Genomic DNA, 18,644 nt, shown 5'->3' with positions numbered 1-18,644 from the left:
ATAAAATTTCTAAGAATGTAATGATATTCCTTCCTTCCTCCCTCCTTCCCTCCCTTTCCTGACTATCACCCACCCTTTTCACTCTTTCTTTCTCAATTTTGAAGATAACATATTTTCAGTTTACATTACAGTCAAGAGGTTAATGCTCTACCAAATAGGAAGTTAATATGTAAATGCAAAAAAGACCCTAGTTTAGCAGGAATATAGAGTTATAACAAGAGCTATAAACAGTAACCAAATGGAAAGATGACAATTGCACCCACATACAGTAAATTTTAAAGTATTCTCAGATCATTAAAACTACAGTGATATAACATTCTTAACCATTGGTTTGAGAAAGATACAAAACAAAGATTTACAAAACTATATTTGCAGCCATTTTTATGCAGGCATCTCTTCCCTTTTTTTTTTCTTTTCAAATTTTTTCTTAAACTTTAGCTCCCATATATAAGGGAGAATATGCATATGTAGTGTTTGTCTTTCTGTGTCCAGCTTATTTCACTAGACATAATGTCCTCCAGTCACATCCATTTTGTTGCACATTTTCTTTATTAGTTCATCTCATGATGGATACTTTGGTTGATTCTATGTTTTGGCTACTGTGAATAGTGCTTCTATAAACATGGTGATGCAAGTATCTCTTTGATACAATGAATTAATGTCTTTTGGGTATATACCCTATAGTGAGATTGTGGGCTCATATGTCAAGTCTATTTCTAGTTTTTAAAGAAATCTCCATACTGTTTTCCACAGTGGCTACACTAATTTATATACCCCAATAGTGTATAAGAGTTTCCCTTTCTCCACATCATCCATCCTCACCAGCATTTGTTGATCTCTGTCTTTTGGATTTTAGCTATTCTGACAAAAGTGAGGTAATATTTTATTGTTCTTTTGATTTGCCTTTCCCTGGTGGCTAGTAATTTGAGCATTTTTTCATATATTTGTTGGCCATCTGTATTGCATCCTTTGAGTACGGTCTGTTGAGGGTCTTTGCCCAATTTTTAACTGGATTGGTTGCTGTCAGTGTGTTAGGATACATTTTCCTCTATGTCCTTGCCAACATTCATTGTTTTTTGAATTTTGAATGACAGTCATTTTCACTGGGGTGAGGGGAAACCTCATTGTGGTTTTTTTTTTTTTTTTTTTGACAGGCAGAGTGGACAGTGAGAGAGAGAGACAGAGAGAGAGGTATTCCTTTTGCCGTTGGTTCACCCTCCAATGGATCAGCGGCCAGTGCACCGTGCTGATCCGATGGCAGGAGCCAGGTGCTTCTCCTGGTCTCCCATGGGGTGCAGGGCCCAAGCACTTGGGCCATCCTCCACTGCACTCCCTGGCCACAGCAGAGAGCTGGCCTGGAAGAGGGGCAACCGGGACAGAATCCGGCGCCCCGACCGGGACTAGAACCCGGTGTGCCGGCGCCGCAAGGCAGAGGATTAGCCTAGTGAGCCGCGGCGCCGACCCTCATTGTGGTTTTGATTTGCGTTTCTCATATGGCTATAGATTCTGAGCATTTTTTCATTTATCTGTTGACCACTTAAATTTCATCCTTTGAAAAACACCCATTCATGTCCTTTGCCCATTACTTAATTGTATTGTATATTTTGTTGTTGAGTTTCCTGAGCTCTTTATAGACCCTGGATATTTCTTATTTTCTGTAGCTTGATAATATGCTCTCCCATTCTGTCAGTTACTGCTTCACTTTATTGAGTGCTTCCTTTGCAGTGCAGAAGCTTCATAGCTTAATGTAATTTCATTTGTCTATTTTTGCTTTTATTGCCCATGCTTTTGAAATCTTTTCCAAGAAGCCTTTGGCTATACCATTGTCTCACAGAGTATCACCAAAGTTTTCCTCTAGTAATTTGATGATGCTGTTGATGTGATTTATGACATTTATTGATTTGCAAATGTTGAACCACCATTGTATTTCTTAAATAAATCCCACTTGGTCATGGTATATGATCTTTTTGATGTGGCTTTGGATTCTATTTGCTAATATTTTGTTGAGATTCTTTGCATCTATGTTCCTTAAGAATATAAAGTCTGTAGTTCTTTTTTATAAAAAAATTATTTATTTTACTTGAAAGAGTTGCAGAGAGACAGAGGCAGAGAGAGAGAAGTTTTCCATCCACTGATTCACTTCCCAAATGGCCACAATGACCAGAGCTACACTAATCCAAAGCCAGGAGCCAGGAGCTTCTTCCCAGTCTCCCACACTGGTGCAGGGACCCAAGCACTTGGGCCATCTTATGCTGCTTTTCCATGCCATAGCAGAGAGCTGGACTGGAAGTGGAGCAACCAGGACTCGAACTGGTACCCATAAGTATGCTGGCACTGCAGGTGGAGGCTTTACCTGCTATGCCTCAGCGTTAGCCCTGTGTAGTTTTATTTTCATATTGTATCTTCATTTGCTTTTGTTGTCATAGTGATGCTGGTCTCATAAAAAGAGCTTGGCAGAGTTTCATCTTGTTCAATAGTTTGGAATAGTTTGAAAAGCATTGGAATTAGTTGCTCTTTAAATGTTTTGTATAATTCAGTAGCAAGCCATCAGATCCTGGATTTTTTGATGTTTTTGATGGAAAATTTTTGATTACTGTTTCAATCTCATTGCTTATGGGTCTGTTTTATATGGTCTATAGTTTTCTTGATTTAATCTTGGTAGGTTTTATGTAATCAGAAGCTTATCCATTTCCTCAAGGCTTTCAAGTTTGTTAGCATGTAGTTTTTCATAGTAGTTTCTTATGATCATTTGTATTTCAGTGGTGTCCATTGTAATGTCTAGTTTTTCATCTCTAATTGTATTTGGGTTTTTTCTTTTTTCTTTGTCATTTTGTCTTGTGGTTAACCCATATTATTTATCTTCACAAATACCAGCTTTTCTTTTGGTTGAACATTTTTTGTTTGTTTTTTTTAGTTTCAATTTCATTTATTTATGCTCTGATTCTCGTTAAATTTTGCCTTCTGCTGATTTGGGGTTTGGTTTGTTATTGTTTTTCTAAGTCAATGAAATGTATCTTTAGATATTTTATTTCAGAAATTTCTTTTTTTTAAATATAAATACATAATACTACAAACTTCCCTCAATACTTCTTTTGCTGTACTTCACAGATTTTGATGTGTTGTGTTTTCATTTTCATTTATTTCAAGTAAGTTTTTAATTTCATTTTTAATTTCTTCAATGACCCATTTATCATTCAGCAGCATGTGTCTAACTTCCATGTATTTATGAATATTCTATTGTTCTTGATAATTTCTAGTTTTATTCTTTTGTGTTCTGAGAAGATACATGTTAGGATTTCAGTCTTTATAAATTTACTAAGACTTGATTTGTGGCCTAATATATGTTCTGCATTCTAGAAAATGTTTCATGCACTGATGAGAAGAATGTGTTTTCTGTAGCTGTTGGATGAATTGTCCTGTAAGTGTCTGTTAGGTCCGTTTGCTTGATAGTGTGTTTCTACTCTAATGTGTATTTATTAATTTTCTGCCTGGATGATGTGTCCATTGATGAGGGAGATTTTGAAGTGACCCACTATTATTGTATTGGAGTCTATCTTTCCCTAATAGTCTAATGAGTCTAATAGTATTTTCTGTACATATCTGCTTAGTCTTGTGTTGTGTGCCTATATATTTATGGTTCTTCCAACTTATTGAATCAAACATTTTGTCAAGATGTAATATCATTTTCTGTCTCTTTTTACAATTTTTAAAAATATTTATTTGTCTGTGTGAAAGGAAGAGCTACAGAAAGAGATGGAGAGAGAGAGAGAGATCCTGCATCCACTGGTTCACTCCCCAAATGGCTGCAATGGCTAGAGCTGAGCCAATCTAAAATCAGGAGCCAAGAACTTCATTTGGGTCTCCCATGTGGTTGCAGGTGCCCCAGGACTTGGGCCATCTTCTGCTGCCTCCCAAGGCACCTTAGAAGGGAGCTGGATCAGAAGAGGTACATCTAGGACCCAAACTGTTGCCCAAATGGGATGCCAGCACTGTAGGAGGCACCTGAACAAGCTGCACCATAGTGCCAGCCCTTACAGTTTTTGTTTTAAAGTTTGTTTTATTTGATATGAGGTTAGATACTGCTGCTAATTTTTAGTGTCCATTTGCCTGATATATCTTTTTGGATCCCTTCACTTTCAGTCTATGTGCGTCTTTCTTTTAGGCAGCATAAAGTGGGTCTTTAAGACTTAAGTCAAAAGACCCAAGTCTTTTGGCTGGAGAATTTAACCTGTTTACATTCAAGATCAGTATAGATAGATAAGAAATAATACCTGTCATTTTGTTGATTATTCATTATAACTTTTCAGTTGATGAATTTGATGGTGTCATGTGTTTCATGATATTTCTTCTAAATGCAGAACTCCCTTCAGAATTTCTTGTAAGGTTGGTCTGGTAGTGGTAAATTCTGTTAATTTTTACTGTCTGGAAAATACCTTATTTTACTTTTAAAGGATAGCTTTGTGGGTTATCATATTCTTGGTTGGAAGATTTTTATTTTTTACTTTTTTATATTTTTTATTTTATTTTATTTCTATTTTTTGAAATATTTATTTATTTGAAAGTCAGAGTTACAGAGGGGGAGGGAGAAACAGAGAGGTCATCTGCTGATTCACTCTCTTGATAGCCACAACAACCAGGGTTGGGCTAGGCTGAAGGCAAGAGCCAGATGTTTCCTCCAGGTCTCTCACATGGCTGGCAGATGCCTAAACACTTGGGTAAATTTTAACTGTTTTTCCCAGACAATTAGAAGGGAGCTCAATTAAAAATGGAGCAGCTAGGTTTTGGGACCAGCACCTGTATGATATGCTGGCTTTGTAGGCAGCAGATTTAACCAGTTTGCTATAGTGCCAGCTCTGGAAGTTTTTTTCTTTCTTTTTTTTAAAGATTTATTTATTTATTTTAAAGAGTTACACAGAGAGAATGAAAGCTAGAGAGGGAGAGAGAGATATCAGAGAGATCTTCAGTCCTCTGATTCACTCCCCAAGGCTAGGGCTGGGCCAGGCCAAAGCCAGAAGCCAGGTCCCACCTCTGGGTCTCCCAAATGGGTGGCATAGGCCCAAACACTTGGGCCATTATTTGCTTCTTTTCCCAGGCTATTAGCAGGGAGTTGGATTGAAAGCAGAGTAGCTAGGACTTGAAGCAGCACCTACAAGGGATGCCGGCATTGCAGACAGTGGCATAACCTGCTGACCTCAACTTTATTTTTTTTTAAACCTTGAATATATCATCTCACTCTTCTGTGGGTTTCCACTGAGAAGTCTGCTATAGGTCTAATTGGTTTTCCTTTAAATGTAACTTGATACTTTTCTCTTACCATTTTAGGATTCTCACCTTTCCTTAACTTTTGACAATTTGACTACAATATGTCTTGGAGCAGATCTTTTTTGGTTGACTCTACTTGGGAGTTCTTTAAGTTTCTTATATCGGGATGTGCATGTCTTTTTCAATACCTGGGAAATTTTCAAGTATAATTGCATTTATCCTCTTCTCAATGCATTTTCCTTCTCTTCTACTTCAGGAATAACTATAATGCAAATAACTGAGTATTTAAAGGTATCCCATATTTTGCATAGACTTTCCTTATTTTCTTAAATTTATTTTTCTTTTTGTTGCCGGGAGGGTTTTTTAAAAAGTCTTGTCCTTGAGGTCAGAAAGTATTTCTGCCACTTAGTTTATTCTGGTGAGTTGAATCTCTCAATTGTATTTGTTTATTTCTCTGTTTGAAATTTAATCTTCAAAATTTCTATTTGGTTCTTCTTTTCTCCTAATTGGCTTAATATAATTTAATTAGGACTTTACTTTTGGTGAGAGTCTTTTTAAAATTATTTGGTTCTTCTTACTGAGTTCTGTCTCCTTAGTAGTATTTTCATGTCACTCATTGATTTCCTCATTTCTTTTTTAAATTTCCTCCTTTCTTTAATCTGTCTGAATTCTCTTGCATCTCATTTTGTTACCTTACAATCAATATTTGAATTCTCTTTCTGCCATTTAATAGATTTCCATCAGTTCAGGATGTAATTCTGGAGGACTATTATTTCTTTTGGAAGAGTCATGCTACCTTCTTCTTCATGTCTCCTCTGTCCCTAAGTTGATATCTATGTCTCTGGTGTAACTGTCCCTTCTTTATTTAGTAGGTTATATTGGAAAAGAGTTTATGGCTTAGCAGGAATGCTGGTATCACTTGGCTTATTGCTTTGGCTTTGGTTCTAGGTGAGCCCAGGGGTGTCATCCCTGGTGATTTCCTTTGTTTTAATCAATGTCAGTTGTATCTATAAGTGACACAGTGGTCTAGTCTGCTACAGTTCATAGAGATGGAAGTGTGGCTTTGAGATGAATGTGGGTTTCCTGGGGTGTGTATCTTCAGTCCACAGAGAGTTTAATGTCAGTCTCCTTGGTGACTGAGGGAGGTAAAAATAGCTGTCCCCTAGATCCACAGGCAAACATAAATGATGCTAGGGTTTGTGACACCAATTACTGTGGCTCTAGGACTGTGTGATGTGGGTGGGCCTTATTTTAGGTCTTTCTTAGAAAGCCCAACTGGTACAGTGACTTATAACATCAACATCCCTGGTTTTGTGACTAGGGGATATGAACTGGACCCCTGCTATAGCCCTATAGGGTGACTATAAGGTATTTAGGAGATTTTGCTCTAAGAGATAAGACTCAAAAGAGGTAAAATGCAGTTAGGTTGGTTCTTTCCTCGTTCTACCAGGTATATTCCAATGGGACCGAGGAAATTAGAACTAAGTGTTACAGTCCTGGTGTTTCAGGGTACAGTGAGATCATTACCCAGATCACCCATAGTAGGAACCAGATTTTTATGGGCTATTGCTGCCAGCCCCTAGAAGCTTAGGGGAACCACATGGCTCACATAAAGTCAGTGGGTGTAGCTCTGGGGCTAATGGTCCCAAACTCTCACAATTGCAAGATGCAGGGGATCTCCATAAGTTGTCCTGACTGACTTCTATCCCTTCTAGTATTAGGGGATCAGAGGTCTGCTATATGATTTTCACAGCCTAGTCTAACACTTTTTGTAGCTTAAGGGAGTGGAGGAAGATAATGTGGCTCTCTTTCTCAGAACTTAGCAGTTGCTGAGACCCCTTGCAGCTCCCCAGGCTGGAGTAAAAGTCATTGAGTGACTATAGAATTTTCTCTCAGCTAAGTTCGTGGGCGGCAGGGTATGCAGCAATTTCTTTCTACCTTGACTTGATAAGATGGCGGCTCAAAGCTGGCAGTTGGCTGCACAGGGTGCCAAATGCAGCAGTGTCTCTGTTCTCCCCCTTCTTGTCCCACAGAGTCTTTGCTGTTTTGTCTTTTCTCCAGTAAAAATTTCTGTCAGTCAGACTCGTGGAAACGTGGTCCTTCCTCTATTTTTTTGATATCCCAGCATGGCTACACTCTATCTAGCCACCTTGGATCCTGTGGGAAGCAACTGGGAGCAACTCGGACTAGACTAAGTTACTGGAATTAAGACTTATTCTATGCATCTGCTCTCCCACAATATGGCGCTGGGAGAGGAGGAAACAGCTTCTACACAGCTGCCTCCAGTTCAACCAACAAGCTGCAGGACCTGCTCCTGATTGGAGGAGAGCAGCGTACTCAGCATGTGGGTAGCAGAGTTGGGATTGGTGGAAGAGGACTATAAAGGAGGAGAGAGACAACATGCACCAGGAACACCTGAGGAACATCTGAGCAGCCCCCGAGAGGGCCGGCCGGCGGTGTGCCGCTCCCCCGCGGAAGTCGGGAAAGTGGCAGGGGGAACCGCCCTTCCACGGAGGTGGAAGGGACGGTAGCCAACCCGGGAAGAACCAGCAGCAAACCCGGGGAGGGCCGAGCAGACAAAAGAACAGCACAGGGTCCTGTGTCGTTCCTCTGCGAAGAGGGGGAGCGACAGGATCCTGTGTCTGTTTTCTTTATAATACCTATCACATAGCTGTAATTATTACTGAACATATCTGTAAAGATAATCTGAGAGAACTACAAATTTAACATGTATTTGAATTAATGTTCTCCAACTCCCAGATGCTCAGCATCTGTGGAGATTTTGTTCTTGGACACCAAGATAAGTGCTTCCTTGCCTTTTATTGTAGCAGAACCATCTAAAACACAGGAAGTAAATTTGGGGGCAAGAGGAGGGAAACTGATACTAAAGGATTATAAGTAGTGTTTTATTTCAATTATTAGTTTTAGGGTTATACAATCATCCATGGTATCCATAAGGAATTGGTTTCTGGAACCCCTCTCAGATATAACAAGTTCCTTAATACATGGTGTAATATTTACATGTAATCTATATACATTTTCCCTTATACTTTAAATCATCTGTAGATTACATACCTTACCTAATACAATGTAAATGCTATACAAATTGCAAATTATTGCTATACTGTATTTTTTCAATGAATAATGATAAGAAAAGTTTGCACATGTCTAGTGCAAACACAATTAAAATGTTTAAAAAATATCTATAATTGGTTGACTCTATGGATGTGGAGTCTATGGATGTGAATGGTTTGGGTCTTTTATTTAAAAGGCTGAATAAACATTTTTTAACTTTTTTGACAAAATGAAATTTCAATATTTAGTCAAAACTTTTAGAAGAATATAAGTTACTTAATTTCTAAATTCTTTTTAATTGATTTTTTTTTAAAAAATTACATTCCAAAAGAATAGATAACAAAAGTCCAAATAAATTGTCCAATATTTAATAAGATATACAGATTTTAATGGGAGTGTTAAGCAGCTGCTCACACAGACAGCAGCTGTAGGGGGGATTAATTCAGTAACCTAGAAAACAAGCTAAATAATCTCTGAACTCCTTAGAATATCTGCTTACTCAGATTACTTAGAATATTTGCTTACAACAAAGTGCTGTAGAATAACAGAAGAGGAAGGTCAGATTCTCCAAAGAACATGCTGTGAAGAGTTTCTAGTGTAATGGGAAATAAACATCTCTTTTGTTTATTTCTGTTCCTGTGGAGAGGTCGACTTGGTAATGGACTTAAGGGTACTCACAGTTTGGATGACATTTGAAGCTACTGGAGTACAAGAAAGTGTAATAAACTGTGGGACTTGATTTTTTATCTGCAAAAAGGATATAAAAAGATTTAAAAAGATGTAAGAGCTTTTATATACAGGCATAATTACAGCAGTGGAAAGTGACGGCTGATAGCAGAAAGAGGCAGATACATTGTACAGTAAGCAAAGAACTGTATTATATTAGCACAATACCATAGTATTTGCTTATAAAAATATCCTGACACATTAAGAATTTTTAAATTATATTATATATGTTGTATTTATAAGGCAAAGAATATTATACTATTTTAGTAAGAGTTCTATTAATCATAGTTAAACTAGGTTAAAGAGGGGGTAATTTTTAGTTATTTGAAAATTATGCTTATAAGCAATTTATTTCTCAAAGTAAATTAATGTGCTGTTATTTAAGGAACATACACTTCTAACATAAAATAATCAAGTAAATTAAGTACCTTTTGCTTTTTTTTGAAGATTATTTGTTTTTATTGACAAAATAATTGTACATATTTATGGGGTACACTATAATATTTTGATACATGAATAGATTTTAATGATCAAATTAGGATAATCAGAATACATTGCTTCATATATTCAAGATTTCTTTGTAGTGTGAACATTCAGAAGTCTTTCTTCTAGCTATTTAGAAAAATGCTGTATGCTATTGTTAACTGTTGTTACCCCACTGTGAAATAGGACACCAGAATGATTATTTTTACAATAAGGAAAAAAACTACTTTTTAATTCAATAAAAGTAAACCTTTATCAGGTTTAATTTATAATATATATAAATATATATATATATACAGATATAAACTTAATTAACTTTGAAGAACATATTATATATGTTATATATAACATATATTTATGTTAAGTTTATATATATATATATATATAAACTTAATTAACTTTGGAGAAGGACCCAAAATGATAGCACATAGACATAATTATAGCTTATGAGACATAAGGATATCTTCCACTTAATGAGATAAATATTTGGGAACAGATTTTACTATTAACTTTCATAATGCAACTCTTTGAGGACAGAAGTCCTGCATGGGAAGTTAGTGCACAGTGACTCCTGTTGTTAATTTAACAATTAACACTCTTAGGTATGATGTCTGTGATTACCAGAAGCTCTTGATATGAGCTGCCTAGGCTTTTGAAGCCTTTTGAATCCACACACTCCTTCCATATTTCGACAAGACCATAAGCAAAGTGGAAGTTCTCTCCTCCCTTCAGAGAAAAGTAAATCCTTCTTTGATGAACATTTCTTTCCATTGGGGTCTCACCCACAGAGGTCCTGCATGTAGGTCAATTTTTGCCACAGTGTCTTAGTTTTCCAGCCTGAAATGCTCTCATGGGCTTTTCAGCCAAACCAGAATGTCTTAAAGGCTGATTCTGAGGTCAGAGTGCTACTTAAAGCAATTGTCATTCTATGAGTCAGCTGTGTGGACTGCTTCCCATATTGGAGCATTAACTCCTTTTTAATTCTGTTATTATTACCAAACACTTAATCCTCTTTATATGATCTCTTTAATACTTAGTACTATATATATGATCACTTTAAACTTAATCCTATTCATATGCTCACTTTAACACTTAAAATGCTGTTTTTACTACCTAGTTTAAGGGGATTTGGAGTCCCATGGGAAGTTCTTAACTGTACCCATAGAAGTAAGTTCGTAGGAATGTATGCATAACTACATTTTATGGTTACAAACTTCATACATTTCATAATTACAACTTTAAGAGCATGATTATTCTTTCCACCATGCCCACTTCCCAGACTCCCACCCACCTTCCTCCTCCCTCTCTTATTCCCAATCTTATTTTTACTAAGATCTATTTTTTAAAAAAATGTTTCATTTATTTATTTATTTGAAAAGCATAGTTACAGAGAGGCAGAGGCAGAGTCAGAGAGAGAGAGAGATATCCTCTATCCACTGGTTCAATCCCCAAATGGCTGTAATGGCTGGAGCTGGGACAATCTGAAGCCAGGAGCCAGGATCTCCCTCTGGGTCCCCACATGGGTGTTTTCCTAGGCCATAGCAGAGAGCTGGATTGGGAGTGGAGCAGCTGAACATGAAGGCGCATTCCACATGGGATTCTGACACTGCAGGCAGTGGCTTAACCCACTATGCCACAGCACTGGCCCCTACTAGTATCTGTTTTCAATTTACTTTATAAAAATATGATTATCTCTGTGTTGAGTAAAGAGTTCAGCGTTAGTATGGGAAAAAAAAGTTTCCTCAATAGTCAAGACAAGGGCTGATTTCTGGCATTTCTATTCTGTTCCATTGGTCTATCCATCTGTTTTTTGTATCAGTATGAGGCTTTTTTGATTATGACTACCCTGTAGTATGTCTTGAAATTTGGATATGGTATAGTTATGCATCCAGCTTTGTTTTTGTTGTTTTTGTTGTATAATATTGATTTAGCTATTCAGGGTCCCCTGTGTTTCCATATGAATTTCAGCATCATCTTTTCTATATTTGAGAAGAATGTTCTTGGTATTTTGATTGATACCACATTGAATTTTTAAATTGATTTTGGTAGCATAGACATTTGATGATATTGATTCTTCCAGTCCATGAGCATGGGAGATTATTCCATTTTTTTTATCTTCTTCTATTTCTTTCTTTAATGTTTTATAATTCCCATTGTATAGATCTTTGACATCCTTGGTTAAATTTATTCGAAGGTATTTGATTTTTTTAGAAGTTATTGTGAGTGGGATTGATCTTAGAAATTCTTTCTTAGCCATGTCATTGTCTGTGTATACAAAGCTGTTGATTTTTGTGTGATGATTTTATACCCTGCTACTTTACCAAACTCTTTTGTAAGTTCCAATAGTCTCTTGGTGGAGTCTTTTGGATCCCCTATATGTAAATAATGTCATCTGCAATAGGGATAGTTTGACTTCCTCCTTCCCAATTTGTATCCCTTTGATTTCTTTTTCTTGCCTAATTGCTCTGGCTAAAACTTGAATAGCAATGATGAGAGTGGGCATTCTTGTCTGGTTCCAGATCTCACTGTGAATGCTTCCAACTTTTTCCCATTTAAAAGGATGCTGGCTGTGGGTTTGCGATAATTTGCCTTGATTGTGTTGAGGAATGTTCCTTCTATACCCAGTTTTCTTAGAGTTTGCATCATGAAACGGTGTTGTATTTTGTCAATTGCTTTCTCTGTGTCTTTTGAGGTAATATAGTTAGTGTTCTTCAATTTGTTAATGTGATGTATCACATATATTGATTTGTGAATGTTAAACCTGCATACCTGGGATATACAAATCCCTGTACACCTGACTTAAACCCCACTTGGTCTGTTTAAATTATCTTTCTGATATTTTGTTGGATTTGATTGGACATAATTTTGTTGAGGATTTTTGCGTCTATATTCATCAGAGAAATTGGTCTGTAATTTTCTTTTTCTGTTGTGTCATTTTCAGGTTTAGAAATTAAGGTGATTCTGGCTTAATAGAAAAAAATTGGGAGGATTCCCTCCTTTTCAGTTGTTTTGAATAGCTTGTTTGAGTTAGTTTTTCTTTAAATATTTGGTAGAATTCAGCAGTGAAGCCATCCGGTCCTGGGCTTTTTGTGTTGGGCTGGTCTTATGAATCAATTTCTGTCTTGGTTATGGGTCTGTTTAGGTTTTCTATTTCTTCATGACTCAATTTAGTTAGGTTGTATGTGTTCAGGAATCTATCCATTTCTTCTGGGTTTCCCAGATTGTTGGCATACAGCTCTTTGTAGTAATTTCTGAAGATTCTTCTTATTTTTGATCTGACTGTAAAATTTCCAGACATTTGTCTTCTTGCTTGAATATTCCTTCTTCTGCCTCACTCACTCTATTGTTAAGACTTTCCACTGCATTTTAAAATTTGATTTATTGAATTCTGCCTTTCTAACATTTCCTTTTGCTTTCTCTTTAAGATCTCAATTTCATGAGAAAAAATTTCATTCATATCATATATTTTTTTAATTTGTTAATTTGCTTCTGATTGCTTCTGATTTATCCAATGATTAGTTTCCTGCATTCTGTTTCTGGCACTTCTTCAATCTCTTCATCTTCACATTCTAATATTGAAATGTTGTAGTGTTCCTTGGGGGTCGCATAGTGGCTTCCTTTTTCTTGTTTTTTGAATTTTTGCTTTTATTTTTCATCATTTATAGAATTGTTTTAACTTTAATTTAATGAATATAAATTTCCAAAGTACAGCTTATGGATTACAATGGCTTTCCCTGCCCCCCATAACTTCCCTCCCACCCGCAACCCTCCCCTCTCCCGCTCCCATTTATAGAATTTTTTTCCTCTGGTTATATCTGTGGTTTAGAGGCACACAAAGTACTTGTCTGCTGCAGCCCCACTGCCTTCTTAATTGTGCTGGGAGGGATGGAGAGTTCCACATGTGGCACTTCCCCTTGCAGGGGTGGCTCTTCCTCCTCCCCATTTGCTGGGCAACTGGTACGTGCAACTGGCACAGGAGCTTCCCCTGGCATCGGCTACCGTCCCCCAACTGGCCATAGGTCTCTGCTGTAGCCAGGTGGAGGGGGAGGGAGAGAGACATGCCATCTTTTTTCCCTCACCTCTGGGCAATTGGTCGTCTACTGTTCACTGTGCAACTCCAAAAGCAGTTCACCAAGCTCTCCCTCCTATTGTATCAGCAGCACCTTGGGCCTGTCGAGTCCTCTCTCACCTGGCTTGGTAGGGCAGATGTCCTCCTCTCTGGATCCAAGTTGGCAGGTCTTCTGTTGTGTTTTTGCTCTTTCAGCATGGGTCTGGATCACCTCCATTGCTCTGGTAGGATCTCCCACCACATCTCTCCTGCAGCTTTAAGCTGAGAGTGTACTCTCTCTCCTTTTTTAAATATTAATTTCACCCTGTGTAAATCAGACCACCCTGTCACTATTCTTCCATCTTGGGATGCTCAGTAGCTTTTTCAATCAGTGATAATATTCAATATACTCCCCATTTTATTCTAATTTGAATATGTTACTCTTCTGTTTGCAAAGAAACACCAAATATTTAGCTCATATCTTTGTGAAAGCATTAAGTGCAACAAAATTTAATATTTTTCTTGTATTTAGCACAAGTCTGTGGATTATCTTTTGTTACTTTCATTTTGAAAGAAATGTATCTCTTAATATCTTAAGCTATATGCTAGAATTTTAAAAATACTGATTTTTTTTTCAAAAAGAAGTGATTCGTATGCAGTTTTTTGGATTGCACATTGGTAAAAGAACTTGAAACAATACCACTGAGCTGACCACAACTTTCTAGGAGAGAACAGATGATGAAGAGGATGCACTTAGTCAACTTCAAGGAATTAAAGGGCCAAAGTTTTTAGCTTAGTTTAAACAGAATCTTATACTCAGAATGGGGAGTTACTTATATGTTCTGGATATTAATCCTTTTACTAATTTGGATCTTTCATAAAACCTTTCTTCAAATTCAGTAGTATTCTGCTTGATCTAGGCTGTTTAGCATTTCAGCTATAATTTTACCTGATTTCTTGAGTCTTACATTTCTTTTTTTTTTTAACTTTTATTTAATGAATATAAATTTCCAAAGTACGATTTATGGATTACATTTCTAAGATTTCTGTTTTATTCTTTTTCATGATATTCATCTCTTTGCTAAACTCTTCCATCATATCTTGAATTTTTCCAAGCCTTGTTGAGTTGTCTTTCTACATTCTGTTGAATCTCATTAAATTTCATTATAATCAATCTTTTGAATTTTTTTCTGAGGCATTATGTTAATAACTTTTGCTTGAATATGTTGCTAAAAAGTTATTGTAGTGTTTGGAGGTGGTGGGATGTTGCCATCTTTTCACACTTCTTGTACCCCTACATTGAGGCTTACACATCGAGTGGATCAGTTTTCTGTAACACTTTCGTAAGCTGGCTTTCATAGTAAATGACTTTGTCCTAAACATGTCCTTTAGTTTGGTATGCTATGTTGGCTATGCTTTTCAGTCAGTCATCATGTTCTAGTCTCCCTAAATCTTCAGAACTAATGTTAGGCATTTGGGTACAGTGCCTTTGGCAACAGGGCTATAGGCACATGGGAGAGAGAGTACTACAGCCACTCAGGTGAGTGTGGGGCACATGGCAGTGGGTAGAGTGTTCACTGTGTGACTAATCTGGCAAGGGGAGTGAAAGCCATGTGCACCAGGGGCTTTGGCAATGATGGTGAGGGGCCAAGTGGAAGAAAAGGAAACCCCATTGCTTTAGATTGAGAGTTTCAAATTTTTAACATTGATAATGAACTAATCCAATTTTTAAAGATAAATAAAATTAGAAAAACAATTGGTATAGTGAACTTTTATTTATATGTGAATCTAGCTATTGCTTGTAAGAAAAATTAATGAAGCATGGCATTAAAATCTAAATTATTCTTAAAAATAAGTGCTAAAAGCTTCTTACAGTATTTCTTTAGTCAACTAATTTTCTAGGTGATTTACTATCAGATGATGATGGATAATATAATTTTAATATTTCAGCATAGTAAATGAATATGGCTTGAAGTTTACATTTCGTATAGAACAGAAAAACTTTAAAAAGCAACCAATTTTAAAAAATCTAATTCTAATATAATTTAGCCATCAATGCATCTTTTGGTTAGTACTTGGCTTAGATTTTATACTTTCTATTTTTTTTAAATTTAGGTCCCTCAAGACCCATTGAAGTTTTATAAGAAGATTTATTTTTGCCACAGTTGCCAGCTCTATTTGCCTTCTACAGAATTTCCTGTATCATCTACCACACACCGCATATATCGGTGTCGTCATTGTATTAACCTTGAGAATGAGACACGACAACGAGAATCATTTTTGAAGTACAAGTGTTTACTTCAGCGGCTCTACCATTCAGAAACTGAGTATGAAGATGATTCTAAAATTGCTTTCTTGATGCAGGTATGATCAATAAGTGAAGCCAATCATGGCATAAATTTGTTTCTGACAAGGAGGCTGTCTTCAAAATTGTTAGAGTGCCATAAAGTGAAGAGCAATTGAACATTTTCTTGTATGAGAAATAGTGCCCTTGATTTTTTAATGTGGACAATGATTCCATTCCTATGATATAGGTGTCAACTTATTCATGATATTTAAGTACTATGTTATGCTCTGGAAATGCAATGGTAACCAGATCTTTCAAACTAGATAAGAAGATAGAAATTTTAAAAAAATTACAAGTTCCTGAGGGGAAAAAAACCCCAAAAACAAATAGTAGGGGTTAGAAGGGCTAGTGTTGAGCACTATTTAAGCATTAGAAAGGTTAATTAATGTGAATTGATTACTAAAAAATGCTTGCCTGAGGATGTGTTCTATATGATGGAATGCACACAAGTGGGGATTAATCCTGTGACCTTGAAGAGGAAAGTATTTTAGGCAATGGGAATAGTGTGCATGAAAATCTGAGGCAAAAATGTCACCATGCTGTTACAGCAGAGAAGTTACATAGTTTGGGCATCTGATTTTTACACTGAGGAAATAAACACAGTTAGTGCTGATGCAGAAGGTTAAGATAGAGGTTCAAACATAGGTGCAGAATATTGGAAGCCGCATAACAAATTTCCTCTCTGCCATTCAACAGCTATGTCTTTGGACACATGAATTAACCTGTATGTACCACAATCTACTTAGCTATAAAATGGGGATATTATTAGTACCTACACCTAGGATTTTGATTGAGATCACATTGAATCTGTAAGTTGCTTTGGGTGGTATGATCATTCTTATGATATTAATTCTTCCAGTCCATAAACATGGAAGATTTTTCCATTTCAGAAGCCTCTGAAAAATCTGATTATGAGGGGCTTTTCTGAAAAAGTACACTTATGTAACTTGTTTTTGGGTATTGATGGGACTGGAGCAGAATGTAAAGAGCCACTGATTCTGGAATCTGGATTCAGGGTTTCCTGGTTCTGAGCAGAACACTGGGGTGCAAGAAGGTGGGTACAGTTAGGGCTTGCAGCACATTCCTGGTTCTTAGGGTGGTGTTTATAGGGGCAGAAACACAATACAAGGGCTGTTCCTCATATTAGCATTGTGCTAATTGAGAAAAAGGATGCTATTGATGGAAAATATATACGCAAGATATTTTTGACACAAACCATCTTGAATCCTTTATAAGGCTGTTTCAGAGAGAACTTAAAATATATGAAAATTTGAAAATTTTTGTTTTACACATGAACCTCACATTCCTACTTTTTTTCCTTTTTTCTTTCTTTTTTTTAAATTAATTTATTTTTTTGACAGGCAGAGTGGATAGTGAGAGAGAGAGAGACAGAGAGAAAGGTCTTCCTTTTTGCCGTTGATTCACCCTCCAATGGCCGTCACGGCTGGCGCGCTGCGGCCGGTGCACCACGCCTATCCGAAGGCAGGAGCCAGGTGCTTCTCCTGGTCTTTTTTTCCTTTTTTCACTTCCAATTTACTTGTGAGTGCCATACTTGTATGAGCTCAAGACTGAATTTATTGATAATAATCATTGACTAGGAAAGGAGAGAAGTCATGTGAAGAATTAGTTATTGAGAGTCTAAAATTTGTTCTACAGTTTTTAAATCTTATTAAATATTTGAACATTAAAATTGCTAACTTCTAAATACTCCAATACAATGATATATTGTATCATTATAAAATAATTTCTATTATATATAATTAAAATTCCTTCATACTTTCTTGAAAAGTCACTGTATGAGTTTATAGTGTAATTTATTTCCCATAAAGATACACTTTCATTCACTCATGTAAAAAGAGCCATTGAGAACCTATTGTGTACTCCAGCAGTCTCCTAAGAGCTGAAAGATGAGACCCTATCTATACTACACAGATAGGGGAAGAGAGAGCAGGAAGCAGAAGTAAACAAGTAACAAATAGACAAAGTCATCTCTCTTTCAGCTATAGTAAATTTCTTTGGAGAAGCTAATGGGTTAATACAAAAGAGAGTTACTGTGGGGGGTGTTTCAGATTGTGTGATCAGAGAAGCAACATTAAAAATTAAAAATAAAGATCTAGCCATACACATGGAAAATTTAAAATATTAAAATGTGAATTTCTTTTTAAATGATTTTTAATTTTTATTTATTTTTATTTTTTATTTATTTTTTATTTATATGACAGGTAGAGTTATAGACAATGAGATAGAGAGAGAGAAAGGTCTTCCATCCGTTGGTTCACTCCCCAATTGGCCGCAACTGCTGGAGCTGCGCCTGTCCGAAGCCAGGAGCCAGGTGCTTCTTCCTGGTCTCCCATGTGGGTGCAGGGACCTAAGCACTTGGGCCATCTTCCACTGCCCTCCCAGGCACAGCAGAGAGCTAGACTGGAAGAGGAGCAACTGGGACTAGAACCCGGCACCCATATGGGATGCTGGCACAGCAGGCGGAGGATTAGTCAAGTGAGTAACAGTGCTGGCCCCAAAATGTGAATTTCTAATTAATGTATATTTCTTCTTTGCATACATGTCATTGTAACAGTCTTATATATATATATTTGTGCATGAGGATTTGTTTTGACTGTTTATTCTACTAGACTGTAAATCAATTTTTCCAATCCACAAACATGGATTTTTTTTTATTTTAAATTGCTTATTCTATTTCTTTTT

The 18,644-nt window shown here is 36.6% G+C and overlaps 1 protein-coding gene across 2 annotated transcripts in view; it reads left to right on the top strand.

The window, feature by feature from the left end:
- IQUB (IQ motif and ubiquitin domain containing) overlaps positions 1-18,644 on the top strand; it is a 135,588-nt gene that overhangs the window by 99,205 nt on the left and 17,739 nt on the right. For both annotated transcript variants that reach the window (XM_089329492.1, XM_008258260.5), the window contains exon 11: positions 15,710-15,958. In XM_089329492.1, coding sequence (XP_089185618.1) covers positions 15,710-15,958 — 249 coding nt within the window. The remainder of the gene's footprint in view (positions 1-15,709; positions 15,959-18,644) is intronic.

Source organism: Oryctolagus cuniculus, chromosome 3, assembly GCF_051225735.1.
Source record: "Oryctolagus cuniculus isolate XC-2025 breed Fujian yellow rabbit chromosome 3, ASM5122573v1, whole genome shotgun sequence".
Classification (NCBI taxonomy): domain Eukaryota; kingdom Metazoa; phylum Chordata; class Mammalia; order Lagomorpha; family Leporidae; genus Oryctolagus; species Oryctolagus cuniculus.
Note: the sequence above shows the minus strand (reverse complement) of the source record. Positions and strands in the feature narration are given on the sequence as shown.